The sequence below is a fragment of the Meriones unguiculatus genome, chromosome 16, assembly GCF_030254825.1.
Source record: "Meriones unguiculatus strain TT.TT164.6M chromosome 16, Bangor_MerUng_6.1, whole genome shotgun sequence".
NCBI lineage: Eukaryota > Metazoa > Chordata > Mammalia > Rodentia > Muridae > Meriones > Meriones unguiculatus.
In genome coordinates this window covers 10,766,282-10,783,329 of record NC_083363.1, presented here as the reverse complement: position 1 = coordinate 10,783,329, position 17,048 = coordinate 10,766,282, and the positions used below count along the sequence as shown (strand labels likewise).

The window sequence follows — 17,048 nt, the reverse complement described above, 5'->3', positions numbered from 1 at the left end:
TGAACATTTCTTTAAGTGCTTCTTGGCCATTAGAGACTCCTCTGTTGAGCATTCTTGGTTTAGTTCTGTACACCATTTTTTAATTGGGTTATTTGGTTTATTATTTAGCTTCTTATCTATTATATACATTGGATATTAGCCCTCTGTCAGATGTAGGGTTCATGAAGATCTTTTCTCATTCTGTAGGCTGTCATTTTGTCCTAATGATGATGTCCTTTGCCTTACAGAAGCTTTTCAGTTTCAAGAGGTCTCATTTATTAATTGTTGATCTTAGTGCCTGAGCTGTTGGTGTTCTGCTAAGGAAGTTGTCTCCTGTGCTAAGACAATCAAAGCTGTTCCCCACATTTTCTTCTATTAGATTTAGTGTATCCAGCTTTATGTTGAGGTTTCTGATCCAATTGGACTTGAGTTTTGTGCAGGATGATAAATATGGATATATTTATGTTCTTCTGTACGCAGATCTCCAGTTAGACCAACACCATTTGTTGAAGATGCCTTCTTCTTTCCATGGTATGGTTTCGGCTTCTCTGTCAAAAATCAAGTGTCCATAGCTGTGTGGGTTTATATCTGGGTCTTTTATTTGATTCCATTGATCAACCTGTCTGTTTTTATGCCAAATACCATGTACTATTGCTCTGTAGTACAATTGCAATTGCTCTGTAGCTTGTTAAAATCAGGGATGGAGTTACCTCCAGAAGTTTCTTTAATTATACAGGATTCGCTATTCTGGATTTTTTAAAAAAATTTTCCATATGAAGCTGAGCATTTCTCTTTCAAGGTCTGTAAAGAATTGTGTTGGTAATTTAATGGGAATTGCACTGAATCTGTAGATTGCTTTTGGTAAAATGGCCATTTTCACTATGTTAATCCTGCTAATCCATGAGCATTGGAGATCTTTTCATCTGATATCTTCTTCAATTTTTTTCTTCAGAGACTTGAAGTTCTTGTCATACAGGTCTTTTACTTGTTTGGTTAGAGTCACACCAGGATATATATATATTTTTTATTATTTGTTGTTACTGTGAAGGGTGTTGTTTCCATAATTTCTTTCTTAGCTCACTTATTGCTTGTGTAAAGGAGGGCTAAAACCTAATTTTGTATCCAGTCACATTGCTGAAGGTGTTTATCAGCTGGAGGAGTTCCCTGGTAGAATTTTTGGGGTCACTTATGTATACTATAATATCATTTGCAAATAATGATACTTTGGCTTCTTTCTTTCCAAGTTGTATCCCCTTGATTTCCTTTGGTTCTCTTATTGCTCTAGCTAGGACTTCAAGTACTATATTGAAGAGATACGGAGAAAGTGGGCAGCCTTCTCTTGTCCATGATTTTAGTGGAATTGCTTTAAGTTTCTATCCATTTAATTTGATGTTGGCAATAGAGTGGCTGTATATTGCCTTTATTGTGTTTCATTATGTGCCTTGTATCCCTGATCTCTTAAAGACTTTTAACACAAAAGGGTGTTGGATTTTGTCAAAGGCTTTTTCAGCATCTAATGAGATGACCATGTGTCTTTTTCTTTTTTCTTTCAGTTTGTTTATATGGTGGATTACATTGATGTATTTTTGTATATTGACCCATCTCTGTATCCCTGGGATGAAGCCTACTTGTTCATGGTGGAGGATATTTTTGGTGGGTTCTTGGATTCAGTTAACAAGTATTTTATTGAGTGTTTTTTTTTTTTTTTGCTTTGTTTTTTTTTTTTTTTTTTTACATCAATGTTCATAAGGGAAATTGGTCTGAAATTCTCTTTCTCTTTCCTTGTTAAGTGTTTGTGTGGTTTAGGTGTCAGGGTGACTGTGGCCTCATAGAATGAGTTTGACAATGTTCCTTCTGTTTCTATTTTGTGGAATCATTTGAAGATTATTGGTATTAGCTCTTCTTTGAAAGTCTGGTAGATTTCTTTACTGAAACCATCTGGACCTGGGATTTTTTTGCTTGGAAGACTTTTAATGACTACTTTTATTCCCTTAGGGGCTATAGGTCTATTTAAATTGTTTACCTGATCTTGATTTAACTTTAGTAAGTGGTATATATCAATAAAATCATCCATTTCATTTAGATTTCCCCATTTTTTTTTAAAGTAAGATCTAATGATTCTTTGGATTTCCTCAGTATCTGTTGCTATGTCCCCCTTTTCATTTCTGATTTTTTTTAATTGGATACTGTCTCTCTGCCTCTTAGTTAGTTTTGGCTAAGGGTTTGTCTATCTTAATGATTTTCTCAAAGAACCAGCTCTTGGCTTTGTTGATTCTTTATATCATTCTCTTTGTTTCTAATTTATTCATTTCAGCCTGAGCTTGATGATTCCCTGCCACCCAATTCTCTTGGGTGTGTTTGCTTCTTTTCATTCTAGAGCTTTTAGGTGTGATTTTAAATTGCTAGTATGAGATCTCTCCAATTTCGTTATGAAGGTGCTTAACACTATGAACTTTCCTCTTAGCACTGCTTTCATTATATCCCATATGTTTGAGTATGTTGTCCATTCATTTTCATTGAATTTTAGAAAGTCTTTTTTTTTTATTTCTTTTTTGACCCATTGGTCATTGAGTTGAGAGTTATTAAGTCTCCATGAGTTTGTAGGCTTTCTGTTGTTTCTGTTGTTAAAGTTCAGTTTTAATCCATGGTGGTCTGTTAAGATACAGGGGGTTATTTCAAATTTTTTTTGTGTCTGCTGAGGCTTTGTGTCTGAGTATATGGTTAATTTTGGAGATGTTATAATCTTTTGTGTTTGGGTGAAATATTCTGTAAATATCTGTTAGGTCCATTTGATTCATAACATCTGTTAGTTTCATTCTTCATTTAGCTTCTGTCTGGATGATCTGTCTATTGGTGACAGTGAGGTGCTGAAGTCTTTGACTATTAACATGTATGGTTTGATGTGTGATTTAAGCTTTAGCAATGTTTCTTTTACAAATTTGGGGTGGGTGCCCTCACTTTTGGGGCATCTATATTTGAATCGATAAGTCATCTTGGTGGGGTTTTCCTTTGATAAGTATGAAGTGTCCTTCCCCATCTCTTTTGATTAATTTTGGTTGAAAGTCTATTTTGTTAGCTATTAGAATGGGGACTCCAGCTTGCTTCTTAGGTCCACTTGCTTGGAAAGTCTTTTTTCCAGGCCTTTACTTTGAGGTAATGCCTATCTTTGTTGCTGAGGTGTGTTTTTTTGCATGCAGCAGAATGATGTATCTTGTTTTTAACTTAAAATTATATTTTTTTAGCTGGGCAGTGCTGGCATACACCTTTAATCCCAGCACTTGGGAGGTTGAGGCAGAGGGATCTCTGAGTTTGAAGCCAGTCTGGTTTTTTTAGGGCGTTCCAGACCAGCTAGGAAGACGTGTGTGTGTGTGTGTGTGTGTGTGTGTGTGTGTGTGTGTGAACATATATGTACATTTAGGTCAGAGGATAACTTACAGGAATTGGTTCTCTCCTTTGTCATGTTGGTCTTGGAAATCAAACTCAGGTTTTTTATTTTATTTTATTTTTTATTTTATTTTATTTTTATCAGTTACATTTTATTAACTCTGTATCCCAGCCGTGTCCCGATCCCTCATTCCCTCCCAGTCCCTCCCTCCCTCCCCAAACTCAGGTTTTTAACCTTCAAGCTCCTTCACCCACTGAACTTCTGGCCTTTAATTCATATTTGTCAAGACAAGTTAGTACAAGTGTAGCTCCAAGCTCCCTATTGTCCCAACTACTACAGAAGCTGAAGCAGGAGAAAAATGTGACCTCAGGAGTTCTAGGCCCTCCTTGGCAACGTGACAGGTCCTGATCTCAAAAATAAATAAATCAATAAAACAAAGGGCTGGGGAATCTTTGAGTGCTTCCCTGACATAGCGAAGGCCCTGAATGTGATCTCTGGCATAGCTAAAGAGAGAGACAGAAAGGAAGAAGGAACAGAAGTAAAGGGAGGTAGAAAGCCTGGCTTGAGAGCGCACACTAGCCATCCCAAGACTAGCGAGGCTGATACAGGAGGAGCTGGAGTTGAAAGCCAGTCTTGGCTACAGAGACCTTGTTTCGGAAATAAACGTACCGCTAAACAGAAAATCCCCATAAGCTGGGCATGGTGGTCCATTCCTATAACCCCAGCCCTTGGCAGGCTGAGGCAGAAGGTAACTGACTGAGCTTGAAGCTAGTATGGCTAGAAAGAGAGTTCAAGGCCAGCCTGGGCTATATAGAGTCTAAAAACTAAACCAAAGGCAAAGAAAGAAGAGAGAGGGAAAGGAAGAGAGAGGAGAGGGGAAAGAAAGGAAAGCTGGGGTGCTGGGGCAGGTAGTTCACTGGTGGTCTCAGTCAGCGTGTATGAAGTGTAGGGTTTCATTCCCAGAACTCCATCCATGCTTACAGTATCGGAGAAGCAGCTCCTACAGCTGCGTGGGAGGGGAGCTCCAGATTTAGAGGGGAGCTTATAAATCTGTCCACTGTTCTCTTGTTGGTGCTTGAGATCCATGTGGCAGGAAGTGGGGACAGAAAGAATGTGACACAGGGCAGGAACTCCAGAGCTGGCTGGAACACCCTGTGCAGCCTGGATCCCAGAAAGATGCCCTGAATCTGACATCTGCTCCTGTTGCCACGGTGATGAAGGCTTCCTTCTGGAGCTGGGACCCTTCATCAAACACAAGGCCCAGGTTTCTACACAGCTGAAGGGAGAAGCAGAAGAATGTGGGACACTAGCAGGCCTAGGTTCCAATAAGCTGATCCCACAGATTAGCAGCAGGGAGTGGGAACCCCAAATGACATTTCTTCCTGTCCACTATTGCAAGAGGGTCTCTGGTGCTCCTCCTAATCAAAAGCAGAGGAGGGAAAACAGGAAACAGAAGATAGCCTACATAAACTGGCAAAGACTCTGGGTTTTCTTCATTGGACAAAGAGCAAAATCGGAGCCATGTCCTTGTACTAGGATGGGATTGGTGGTGTCTGGTGTGTGTGTGTGTGTGTGTGTGTGTTGGGGAGGGGTTGTCCACATTCACCAGCCAGCCTGTGAAGACTGCTTCTCCAAGTACACCAGTCCTGACTGCATAACGCTGCAGCGTATGGAACAGCAGAGGGACCTCAGCCAGGGCGCCCAGCTGCTCTGTGTTCAGTGAAACGCTTTCCAGCTGGAGGCTCCTTTAACCTTGACGTTTAGTTTCAAAGCTAATGGGAAATGCAAGGCCACGTTTTCCTAGCTCTCTTTCTGGTGTTTAGTAAGTTTTTAAAGCCAGGGATTGCGGTGAACAACTTCAACCCTAGCACTCAGGGAGCAGAGGTAGGTGGATCTCGAAGGCCAGCGTGGTTGGTATAGCAAGCTTTAGGCTAGCCAAGGCTACGTAGTGAGACCGCCTAGGAAATTTCTATTTATTTATTTTATTGATGCAGCAGAGTTTCACTTTGTAGTTCAGTGAAACTCGGCCTCCCACATGTTGGGAGTAGAGGCAGGGATAATCATGTTCTAATTTGTCTTCAGAGGAACCCTTTGTTGCAACCCATATCTGCATCAAATGCATCATGGCTGCATCACAAAAGAAGTTGATTTTGGAGATCTAGAGGATGGCTGAACAGGTTGGAACGAGAGTGTCCATGCTGGGACCTAACTGGGACACGGATTGGCAAGGCTTCCAAAGATTTTCTTGGGGGTGACAAGAGCAGGAAGAAAGAGCCTTGAAGGGTGCTAAGGGACTTCATGGGCTTGGATTGGAAGTGCCCTGGCTAGATTTTATGACTGCCTTAGCTCCAAGGGAGCCTGAGAAATGCAGTCCAGTGCATGGCTGGAGGGTGGGTCAGTGGGTACAGGCTGCTGAGACGGGAGCAGGCATCCGTTTAGCCTCCCTTCTTTAGCTGATGCTCACCCTCAAAAACTCAGCTGAAGCCAGGCACGTCCTGCTTCTGCCTCCTGACTTCCACATCTGCTACAGGAACCACCCCTCTGTCCCCATGTTACTGAAAATGAGGACAGGGCTTCCTGAGAAAGCCCCACTGGAAGCCTGCTGTGCCCCACCCCACTGACTCTTGACCCTTATAAAGCTTTTCCAAGGCAGCCGTTTTGATAGACGAGGAAGGATCCCACACTCTGCCTCTGTGTTTGCTCCCAATTGCTGTTAGCCAGTGAGAGGCTCTGCTTCAAGTCCCACGTCCAGAAGACAGAAGAAGAGTGGGTACTTTCCTGTTTCAGGGGCTAGAGTCTGCCCTGGCAGTGTTGCTTCTGTGACTCTCGCTGGGTATACCCACATGACCTCACCCGTCTGGCTTCTGCCGTTCCTGGGCCCCTATCAGGAACACACATCTCTTGTCTCTGTGTTTAGAGTTGATGCTAGGATCCTGCCAGCTGGCTCTCCCATCACCTGTTCCCTAGCTCCTGCGTGACTGTCTAACCCCTGTCCTTGGGTACAAGAGCTGGAGGGCAGCCCACTGGCTTCAGATATCTGGATATTCTGCCACTCCAACCTGGTCTGAGCTGTCCACAAACTGCCAGTGTTTCCCTCTTGCAAATCCGCCATTAGAGAGATGCCTCTCTGTAAGGTCAAGGCCCTGTGAGGTCCTGGAAGGCCTTCCCTTGCTCTGGTTTTCACCTCGAAACTTCATACAGGCAGAGCAGCACCTGGCTTTCCTGGACCCCCTAGGAAAGTCCCCATCAGGCAGTGGGACTTCCCAGTTCAGCCTGTGCTTGGCACTACAAACAGTAACTGTTTGGGGCCAGGCTTGCTGCCAGAGCACACATTTTCGTTTGGTGGGAGGTGGGGGAACAGGTCTAGGTAGGGCTCACCTTGGGTTGCAGGTCAAATTAGGCCATGCTTTCCCTCACGGTGAAGTCTGGATGCTTCAGCCCTGGCAAGAAAGCCAACCTGAGTTCCCCACCCCCTGCCCACTGCTCCCCAGACTGGCCTCCAAGTTCTCAGGCTGCTCCTTTACCTGAAATGACCCTGGCCAGTTTTGAGGTTCTAACCTGTCTTTTTTTGAAAAGGAGAGACAAGGGCCTCACCATGGCTCCTGCCTGAGCCTCCTGGGCAGCTGAGACTATAGGCTGCCACACTTGGAGCTCCCATGGTCCTGGTGTCGACTTCCTGGGACAGTCTGATGCACCCGCGTTGTTCCCACACGTACAGACCCTGTGTCTAAGCGGAATAGCCAGCCTCCCACTCACTGCCAAGGGGCTGGCCTGCCTTAGCTTGGCTCAGTGACCCCCTGGGGACCCGGGCAGTAGGAGCCAAGCCCTGCTCAACCTCATCTCTGAGAGGAAGGTAGCAATGGACAGCCAAGACAGACAGCCTCAGTCCCATCCAATCCTGAGCTGCAAACCCAAAGATAGAGAAAAATGGCTATAGGAGGTGGGGAAGTGAGACCCTATGGGGCGCCCCCTCCTCTAGCATTCTGAGTGCTCCGTCCTTCAAGCTTGTAGTTCCCTGTTGTTTACACATAAGATGCCCCATCATGGAGTTTTTTTTTTTTTTTTTTCTTCTGAAAACCCGTTGCTGCTCAGCCTCCATCTCTTGCCAGGACTTCGGGCCAAGAGTAAAGCTAAATAAGGGGGAGCTGGACACCTGTTCGGCTGGACAAACCGGTACAGCCTTTCTGAAACTTCTGAGCCTGGGGGATGTGTAGAAACCTTAGCCTTGAGTGTGACCCAACAGGCAAGGGGCTGTCATTCCCAACCGCCTAGGGTCTGGTAGGTGTCCATGGCCACCGGTATTCACTGCTCCGGCCCTCTTCTGCCCCCATGTGGGTGCCCCTGGAACTGCAGAACACAGTAAGTCCCAGGTAAACTTTCCTACCCGAGTCTCCATCAGTAGGTGGCGCTGTGCCACATTTTCTGAGCTGGAAGGTACAACTCCGACCCCCCCCCCCCCCCCACTCAGCCTAAGTAAGCCCTTCACAGACCTTAGGGGGAGAGGGGGCTTTCCACAAAGGGGAACTTTGGGGACTGCTTGGCCTTCTTCCGGCCACTGATCTGTGCCTCCAAGAGAGCCAGCCTAAGTGAGCAGGTCAAATAAATAAATAAATGAGGCGTAGTCCTGTGCCTCGCTTCTGGACCTCTCTGGGCTGGGGAACCCGAGGTCTAGTCACCTGAGAACGAGAACATGGCCCACCCAGTGACAGTACCTGGGCTTGTGCACTGTATGCTTTTCTCAGGGAACAACAGAGTGAGGTTGCCATCCCTCCCGAAGAAAACAGCTCGTAAACAATAGAGGAACGGGCGTCACCATGGCCAGGAGGTAGGGCAAGCCAGAGGGCACCTGTCACTTCCCATCTCCTGAGCTACCCAAATGTGCCGGCCCTGTTGAGCCCTTTGCAGCCATCAGCCTTCTCTTTGGGCCCCATCACTCTTCTTAATCCCATCCTAGGCATGGAAAAGCTTGGGAGAGACTGCCAAGTGAAGCAGAAGTGGAGGAAGTAGGCGGGGCTCAGACTCTGAGGCTGTTAGCGTCGACCTCACAGACAAACATGGAACAGTAGTGAAGCACAAGCAGACAAGCACCGGGGGGATGTAACATTGTTTTCTTGTATGGGCGGGGAGGGTGTTCCTGAGTATGCTACGGAAGAGGTAGGAGTACAAGCTCCGTGTGCAAAGGGGGTCTCTTCTCTGATGGATGGCGCACTCCCCCCCCCCCCCCCCGCCTCAGGCCCTGAGGCCACTCCTCACTGTGGAATTGGGCCAGGCTGGGCTCTCAAGTTAGGTCAAGGGGCAGGAATGGAGGCCACTCAGCTCTGGGGGCCCTCACGGGAGGGCAGGCACTGGGTCTCAGTTTGTCAGGCTCCGGGGAGGGAGGGAGGAGGGACTGGAAGGTGAGTTTGCAGTGCAGGAGTGTCTGGGCTCGGGACATAGGTACTCCAGTTCTAGGACAGGCCAAAAAGACCATCCCTCAAGTCTGAGGAGTTAGAGCCGCGATCAGCAGGACAGAGGGCGGGGTGCTGGTGGAGGAGTAGGAGAGATGGGGGAGTTAGAACGTCTGGACCAGGTCTCAGTCAGGAGGACAGGGCAGGCACAGGCACTGGGTCCACAGCGTTGAAGGCACAGAGAGTGGATGGCGGGAATCGGAATCGGAGGACTACGGCACACGCGATTTGCGCTTCTCCCAGCAGGCTGTTGTCCTGGCGAGCACGTGGCCCGATGCTGTCCATCAAGCGTGCTCCCGTCTCAGGGCTGGGAACTCCACATGGTCCTGGCAACGGAGGTGGGTTTAAAGTGGCGCAGGGGTCCCGCCAACTGCTTCTAGGTCCTTAGCAAGCTCAAGAGGGAGAGAGAGGTGGGGGTTGGAGCGAGACCCTCACAAGGGGAGGGCCTTACCTGTTGCTCTTCCTGCGGTGGCGCAGCAGCATATAGAGGATGGAAATCAGCGCCACTATGCCCAGGCCCCCGAAGATGATACTCAGCAGCACCGTGTAGCTCCGTCCTGGCAGGGAAGAGGGTGGTGACAGTGGCCAAGGAGACACAGGTGCTGGCAGAGGCAAGCCAGCTCCTGGGAGGGGCAGCTCACCTGGCTGACACTCTGGGGTAGGCGTGGACCAGGTGCCGTCGGCCCGGCAGGTGCTAGTCTCCGACCCTGCTAAGCTGTAGCCACTGTTGCAGCCGAAACGGACAACGGCTCCCACCAGGTACTTCAAGCCCTCTTTGTGCCCGTTCGAAGGTGGAGGGAGCCAGCCACAGGATACCACTGGGATAGGGGCAGAGCACAGGGGACAGACCTAAACCGCTGACCACTGAATGAGGCCAGACAATCTGAGAGGTTCGTCCCCTGCCCACCCCCCCTACCAGGCTGCAGGCTCTTCAGGCGGTCCTGGTGCAACTGGTGGGCATTCCGAGTGGCGTTGGCCACACTCAGGCTCCCTGTGCTCATCACATCAAGGATGCAGAAGCGGTCGTTCTCACACACTCTGGCCAAGCCTTCCGCCTGGCTGGGGCTGAGCGTGATCCCATCGGGGAAGAGCGGTTTGAAGTTGGGGTCATGTTTGGGTTTGTCCAAGAATGTGGTGACCAGAATCCAGGAGTCATAGGTGAACAGGGAAGAGGTGTTGGGAACAGCCCCTGGGGAGACAGGTGCCAGTCTTGTGTGGGCGCAGCAGGCAGCCGCAGCCTAGTTTCTCTCCTTGAGCCACCGTCACCCGGTCCGCTCCCTCCTCGCCCTCCCTGCCCTGTTTGTTCGGCTGGGCCACTCACAGTTGGCTCCAAACTGGAACAGCTGCTGAGAACTGGCATTCGGGGGCAGGACCTGCCCATCGCGTAGGGTGAAATCATCCTTGGGGTTATCATTCATCGTCCCCAGGAGACCACGGGTGTGGGTCAGGAACTTGTCAGGCAGCAGGACGGTCACACTCAGGAAGGGACCTTGTATCCCGACCTCGAGGCCAGCCCCCGAAGACAGCATTATGGATGCCTTATCCTCCGAGGCCACCGAAAGGAACATGCCTGGCCACAAGGAGAGATGGCTTAGGGTTGCTCTTTGGGACCCTGTGTTCTGCCAGCACTTGACAGAGCCCTGAGGTAGGGTAATAGGAGGATGCGCCTGCCTGTGAGATGCCATCACTCCCAACTTAAAACCGCGTGCACAGAGACGTAAGAGGGCCTCAAGGCCATCCCCCCCCCCTTCTGGGACTCCCCCTCCTCCATGCGGGAGGCTCCATCTCAGGGTCATGATGAGGCGACTGCAGCCTGGCCCGCTGTGGCCCTTCCTGAAGGTCTTGGTACAGGATGCCATCACCCATTCCCACCAGGAGCCGCCTCCCTGTTCAACTCAGGGCGGCACGGACTGGTGGCAAGGGAGTTGGGAGCTGCGGCTCCTGGCTGCCACTTCCACTCTGTGCTCTTAGAGCTACAGGGCTGGTGTCTTTGCAGTGGAGCTTGAAGACGGAACAGGCAACCGCGACTGACCGACTGACCGCAGAGGAGAGGTGACTCCCCTCCTTGTGATCTAGGCGGAGGACTATCAGGCATTCTTATGGACATGAAGGTATGAGGATGGGCCTCAGGCTAAGGCAGGCACAAACAGGACACAGATTCTCCCACCTGGCCTCGGAGGTCTCGGCTTCTCCAAGGCTCAAGACACCTTAGCCTTTGTTTTTGAACCCCAGACGCCGCCGCAGCCCATGGCCAGGACTAGGGACAACATGGAAACCACAGGTAACCTGCTGACCATGCTTGGCTATGCCTCTCACCCTTTAGGTCCATCCAGTTTTGTTCAGTGAAATTGAGTACTCTGTGATTCAGCAACACTTCCAGGCCCCGGGACCCGCCAGGGAGCCGCACCTCTATCACGTCCGAGTTACCTTCTTGGACGGCCACTGCAGTCAGCCCTGTGCCACGGGCCTGGGTGCCTAGGGCAAGGGTTCAGAACGGGGCTCTTTTGGCTCCTGCTGACTTCCTGGAAGACGCAGCAGTGCTACCCCCAAATCAGAGACCATGGCGCCCCGCCTCACCATTGGGCATTGTCCAAGGCTGGGCCCGTCCCTGCACTCTGAGGTCAGTTAGCGACGAGGACTCCAGCAGCACGTACTCGCCCTTCCCGCTGAACGAGAAGCCAGTGCCATCGAAGGTGACAAAATGGGGGTCCCCAAAGGCAGAGGCTGAAGCGAAAGCGGAGGATCAGGTAGATTAATGTGGCCTTTCCCACCCAGGCATGGCCCTCCAGTCTGGACAGGGTCAGGCCCCCCAGGCCAGCACCCACCCAGGCGTGGGGGTCTGTAGCTGCGGCAGTCGCTGGAAGGGCGCCTCCTCATGTAGCGGGAACACTCAGGTGCCCAGAGGCAGCAGTAATAGAAGCTGATGACGTCATAGAGCCAGTGAGACATGCCGGGCACCCGGGGAGGTGTGCGGTACGGGGGCGCACCCCAGTCGTGGCCACGGTCGGGGGTGCTGCCACCTGTTGAGTCCCAGGTCAACAGCTGCGTGCCCGCTGCAGTATAGCAGCATTGCTGGCCCGATCCGTATCTGGGGCTGTGGTGAGAGGGGTCGGGGCCACCGTTGGCGGCTGCCCCCCAACCCTGCCCATCCCCCCTTCCCAGCCGGGCCGCTCACCTGGCCTGCACGGAGCGCACGCAGTGCACGGCCCCAGGGTGGTAGGTGCACACGCTGCCGTGCTCAATGTCACAGCCGTAGTCAGTCTGCAGAGGATCCAGGGGCTGTCACCCTGCGCTCCTCCCTCCCCAAGGTGACCTTCCAACCCCACCCTACCTCTGCCCGCCTTCGTCTCCCTCAGTCAGGGAGGCCAGCCCCTCCTGTCCTCTTCCCGCTCTCTGGGGCCCTAATAGGTTCAGGGGCTTACGAAGAAGCGACCCGAGTCAGCCCTGGCCTGAGCCAGCGTGCAAGGGCAGTCTGGCAGTTCTTCCAGGAAGTTGGGTAGCTGGTCTTCCAGTGCCTCCCAGGCCAGGCATTGCGCCCTGGCCCAGGCCACAGAGTCTGCCCGGAAGTCATCACCCAGGTGCCAGGCCAGTGCGTGATCATTGGTCCAGAGAGCCTGCACATCCCTGCAGGGGAGACGATGAATGCGTCAGCCGAGGCTGCTCACCGGCTGACCTGACCCCTTGGGCTTCTTCAATAAGCTCTGCATCTGCAGGCAGCTGATCCCAGAGTGTCATCTGTCGAGGCCCTTACTGTTGTCCCGCATAGTTCTTGCTGCTGATGATCCTCAGAGCACCCACTTTCCACCTCTGGTACTCAGGTGATGCGGGTTTGGGGGTAAAAGTAAAGAAGCCGGTATTGGGGATGTTTGTCGCCAGAGGGTATAGATAGGACCACTTTGCTGTCCAGTTCTCAGAATAGGGTTTCCCTAAAGGAAGAGAAGACCGTGATCAGCCCTCTGGGGACTCCTTCCTTCTCCCAGTCTCTGGCACTGACAGCATGAATGAGGGAAAGAAAGCAAATGGACAGATAAGACAGGCATGCTCTGATCTTTCACAGGGCCCCTCCTGGCTTGTGTGTGACCAGTGCAGACACCCTGATCCAAGCCAGGCCCAGAGGAGAGGGGGTCAAGGTGGCTGCTTCTGTCCTCACTACACACCATCCACTCAAAGGTTTCTCCTCCTGGCTCTGGGGCCCGCCATGCATGCCAGAAGTTACTGCTATCCTTTTCACCCAGCTGTGAAACCCTCCTTGACCTACAACGCTGGCCTTAAATCCTTCCTTCCTTTCCGCATGCCAACCGCTTTCCATCCTCCCTCCCTCCCCTCCCCTGGGACCGAAGTTCCCAACACCCCTGCCAATCCTTGGCAGGCCCCACCTGTCTCCTCATAGCCCCAAAGCTCAATGGTGACGGCTGGCACGGGCAGCATGGAGACGTTCCAGGTGAGGCTGAGGTTTCCCATCGTGTCTGAGGTGCCATAGTATTGCCAGTAGGTCTCATTCTCCAGCTGGCTCTTCTCGGACTCGGACACTTTGTAGGGATGAGCTGGGAAGGGTGAGTAAGGAATGAGTAAAGACTTAATGGTGCACAGGAGACCTGGAGGGCTCGGAGGAGCTCTAGGCGTCCCTCGGGGTCTCTTGGCATGGAGGCACCACGGCCAGGAGAAATGAGGGCCTGGCCTGCAGAACTGAGGACCCGAGCCAGATCACACCTCTCATCTGGCTCTTCTCCAGGCCCTTGCTGACAGGACTGTCAGGGTCTGGGCTTGAATCTGAATCACCTTGATGAGGACCCCAGGGCTCCAAGTCCTTGTGGGCTGGGACTCTGGTCTAGATGCCAGGGGTGGAGTAACAAGTGACAGCCACTCTCACCCTAGGGACTGGTTCAGCCTGAGGGACGGGCCGGCAGACTAGGTCGAGTATCAGTGTGCACGGATTAGTGTTGGGGAAGTCCCGTGGCCTTCAGTTGCCGATAGGAACCAGGGCCCTGGGAAGTGAGGCCTAGACTAGCTTGAGGGAGAGAGGACTCACCGGCCAGCCAAGTGCCCGCTCGAAGGAAGGAGCGGCCGTTGTCCAGCGATACGGTGAAGGGAACTTGGCCGCTTTCATAGAGCAAGGGTGAGATACAGTGCACTTGGTTCAAGCTGTCGACATACCCAAGGGTCTGGATACTCTCCTTAAACCTGAGGGACACGGATGGTAGAGGCAGCCTGAGCTAACCGCGCTGGAGACCTGCACTGTTCCTCAAGAAACAGCTTAGGCTAGGTTAGACTGGGCCTGCCCCGGGTCGCAGGGCGACACCTCCAGCTCTCCCACCCCCTCTCTACTCATGGGGTTGAGAGTGCGGGAGCCCTAATGGCCCAGCTGCTTGGCTGCCCCCACCTGCAGATGACGCCATCGGTGGAGTGAGGCCACTTTAAATGCTGCACCACGAAGTCTTTGCCGCCCATCATGGAGCCTGAGGAGGGCGAAATCTCCAGGCAGTAGTTCAGAAAGTCTTCACAACAGGTACCGAGGCCGGAGCAGGTGGGATGACAAGAGCAGAGTCCATCCTGTTTGCCGCAGCGCAGGGAACAGCTGGCCTGGGCACCTGGAGAGGAAAGCCCTGTGTCCTGGGGTCAACGACACTACGCGCAGGGCCTGCTTCCCCTGGCGTCCATTAGAAGACCCCGTGATGCCTACCCGGACCTGCCCTGGCTACCAAGTGGCACAGTGGAACGCCACTGGCCTTAGAGGCTGGGGTCCATCTTAGCACAGGTAATGGAGTGGCTACCATGGGTCCTCTTGCTTGCCAAGGCTGGGGCCACATAGGCACCACGAGTCCTATTCAAGGCCCAGGGGGGAATGGTGTCTGGCTTGAGCTCCTTGCACCTCTTTTGGGGGGCAGAAAACAGTTGAAGCCCAGAGAGCCCCACCCTCTGAGGAGGCAGCCAGGACACTCCCTTTTAGGGGACATGCCAGTGAGGATTCCAGCACAGTGTAGCTGGGAGGACACCACACCAGCTGTGGACATCCTGTCCAGGCCTCCCTCTGTGGGCTTTGGAGACCTGTGGCAGGGCCGCCTTTCAGTCCCAGAGCTGAAAGGTCAAGACCGGGGTAGGGTGCAAGTTCCCAGGCTGGAACACTTCTCCCACCTGCCCCTTCCCGGCCCCTCGGTGAAGGAGATCCGCCAGGGGCCAGGCCTAGTTCTGAGCCACCGACCGACTGCACTTTGCTATGTGGAGTGTCTGGACTCAAGAGCAGCAATACCTATTTACTGGCGAAGGAGTTAATGACTACGAGGGGTGTGGGAAGATGCTTCAAGATGCCAGGAGATAAACCTATCAGAAGGGTGGTGGCGCTTCCCTGCCATGGAAGGTGGGGCGGAGGCAGGGGACTGTGGGCTGCTAAGTCCCAGCTCAGTACAGGCAGGGGCCATGGCTCTAAGCTCAAGCTTCTTGCTTTATTTTCTTGGTTCAGCCGATAGGACCCAGCATGGGGACCGACAGGATGCTGGGGTTCCCTGTGGGATTACACCTGTCACCGGGGCTCGGAAGTCAGGCTCTTTGATCTCTGATTCCCTCCCAGGCTGTTAGGTTCTTCATGCGCCCAGTAAGCGCACGAGGGGCTTGCTTCAGATCTCCTGTCTCTATCAGAAGTGTCTAGATCCAGGAGCCTCAGAATGCCTTCCCGGTACTCCCGGCACAGCCACAGATACACTGCCAGATGGACAGCTGCTGGGCCCAGAGGGGTGCCTGCCTAGGGCCTGGCTGATCAGGCAGATGAACAGGGAGGGGTCAGAAGGGCAAAGCCGGGCCTACCTGCTATGCACCTGGGGCCTGGGACTGTCGCCAGCAGCATCAGAGTCCAAGGCAGGAGGGCCAGCTTCATGGTGGGTCCCGCGTCTGCAACCAGCAGGCAGCACAGTGGCTCAGAGATTGCAGGACGGGCTTTCTCCCTGCTGGCCTGGCCCCGCCCGCCGGCCCCGCCCAGCGTTCTGCAGCACCACTCCTCCCCTTCCCTCCCCTCCCCACCCCCTCTCAAAGTCCACAGGTGCCCATAGAGACCAGCAGAGCCCGATGTGCCCAGTTAGCACATTCTTGTCCCATCACCACAGCCTTAGGACCCTGAGAACAAGGAGCTGCAGTGTCCAGATACTGAGACCTTTGGCATTTAACAAGCCGGATGCAAGGCAGCTCAGACCCCGGGGTCACAGTCCAGTCTTGTATGCACGGCTTCTGCGGGGTGGGTGCCGCAGTCCTGTTCCCCTCAGGACAGACCTAGACCTCTGCTTCCTTCAGGGGAGGCGTTGCTAATACCCACCTGGCCTGACAGGCGGAGGCGGAGCAAGAATTAATCTGTTTGGAGTGCAAGTGTGTGGCTCCCGCTTGAGACCCGGTCATTTCTGATTCACAGCAGGCTTCAGGCAGAGGAACGGAGAGCGAAGGCCAGCCTAGCCCCAGTGTTGTCATTTGGGGAGCTAACAAGCCCTGTTCAGGGTTCCCTCTAGGATTCTTCAGAGGAGGAAGGAGCCTGATGAAGACCCTCTGGTGCCTTCTGGGAGTCTCTGACGACATGGCCCGTGAAGGGCCCCAGACTTGGGGCTCTCACTCAGGGCTTGTGTCCTGATCCAGACATCAGGACAGGGAAGCTGCCGTTTTTTCTAGTGCAGACACTTTGGCTAGCCTCACTGGGGAGGAGCTCGGCAGGCTGGCTTGTGAGCTGAAGCCATCTGGTGATCCTCTGGGTCTGGGTCTCAGCCAGCCCACTGTTCCATTGTCCTAGTTCCCTCCAGCTTCCGGTGACAACTCAGGCCTAGTCAGGGCCGGAGGTCACCTGCTTATCTCCCACCAATGTCTGAGGAAATCTGCTGTGTAGGGGTGGGAACCAGGCTGCTCCTAAGGTAGCCTTGTCCCTGCAACCCCATAGGCATATTTGGTGAGGGGGTCTTCTAAGACCTTCACACCTTCTGGAGGAAAGAACAGCTATTAAGCCATAGTGAGGTGCTCTGGGTGGGTGCCTTTGTGTGCACACTGAGGTCCCGTGACAGGGAGAAGCCTGTGCTAATGTCCCAGGCCCAGGTCTGAGGGTATTTCCTACCGTAAGGGGGACCGGTAAACAGAAAGGCGCATAGCTGAATGAGTGCTGTCCCCAGTGTTTTGGCTCTCCAGATGGCTGGTCTGGGCTGCCCATCCTGGGTCATCATGTTTCTAAGTCCAGAGGGCCCTGGATTAGTGACCTAGGGTCTGGTCGATAGTTT

At 52.5% G+C, this 17,048-nt stretch overlaps 1 protein-coding gene across 2 annotated transcripts; it reads right to left on the bottom strand.

Moving 5' to 3' along the window:
- Positions 1-8,451: 8,451 nt before the first annotated feature.
- Susd2 (sushi domain containing 2) lies at positions 8,452-15,764 on the bottom strand. 2 transcript variants are annotated; one of them, XM_021653768.2, is made up of 15 exons: positions 15,610-15,764; positions 14,192-14,399; positions 13,841-13,992; positions 13,188-13,355; positions 12,563-12,737; positions 12,234-12,435; positions 11,987-12,072; positions 11,637-11,905; positions 11,389-11,535; positions 11,128-11,286; positions 10,133-10,381; positions 9,728-10,000; positions 9,453-9,629; positions 9,263-9,368; positions 8,452-9,137 (listed from the first exon to the last, which is right to left on the bottom strand). In XM_021653768.2, exons 1-15 carry the CDS (start codon positions 15,677-15,679, stop codon positions 9,113-9,115), a joined length of 2,466 nt encoding a protein of 821 aa, XP_021509443.1. In that variant the 5' UTR covers positions 15,680-15,764; the 3' UTR covers positions 8,452-9,112. The 2 variants fall into 2 exon arrangements, with proteins under 2 accessions (XP_021509443.1, XP_021509442.1); XM_021653767.2 differs by having other exon boundaries at positions 14,192-14,414; positions 15,610-15,755.
- Positions 15,765-17,048: the final 1,284 nt, after the last annotated feature.

Bases quoted from the DNA above. Each gene is read 5' to 3' on its own strand.
- Susd2 (XM_021653767.2), bottom strand. From the start codon at position 15,679: ATGAAGCTGGCCCTCCTGCCTTGGACTCTGATGCTGCTGGCGACAGTC. The intron at 13,993-14,191 runs GTGGGGGCAGCC...CGTGTCCCTCAG, and splicing joins ACCGATGGCGTCATCTGCAG to GTTTAAGGAGAGTATCCAGA. The intron at 13,356-13,840 runs GTGAGTCCTCTC...CACCCTTCCCAG, and splicing joins AGCGGGCACTTGGCTGGCCG to CTCATCCCTACAAAGTGTCC.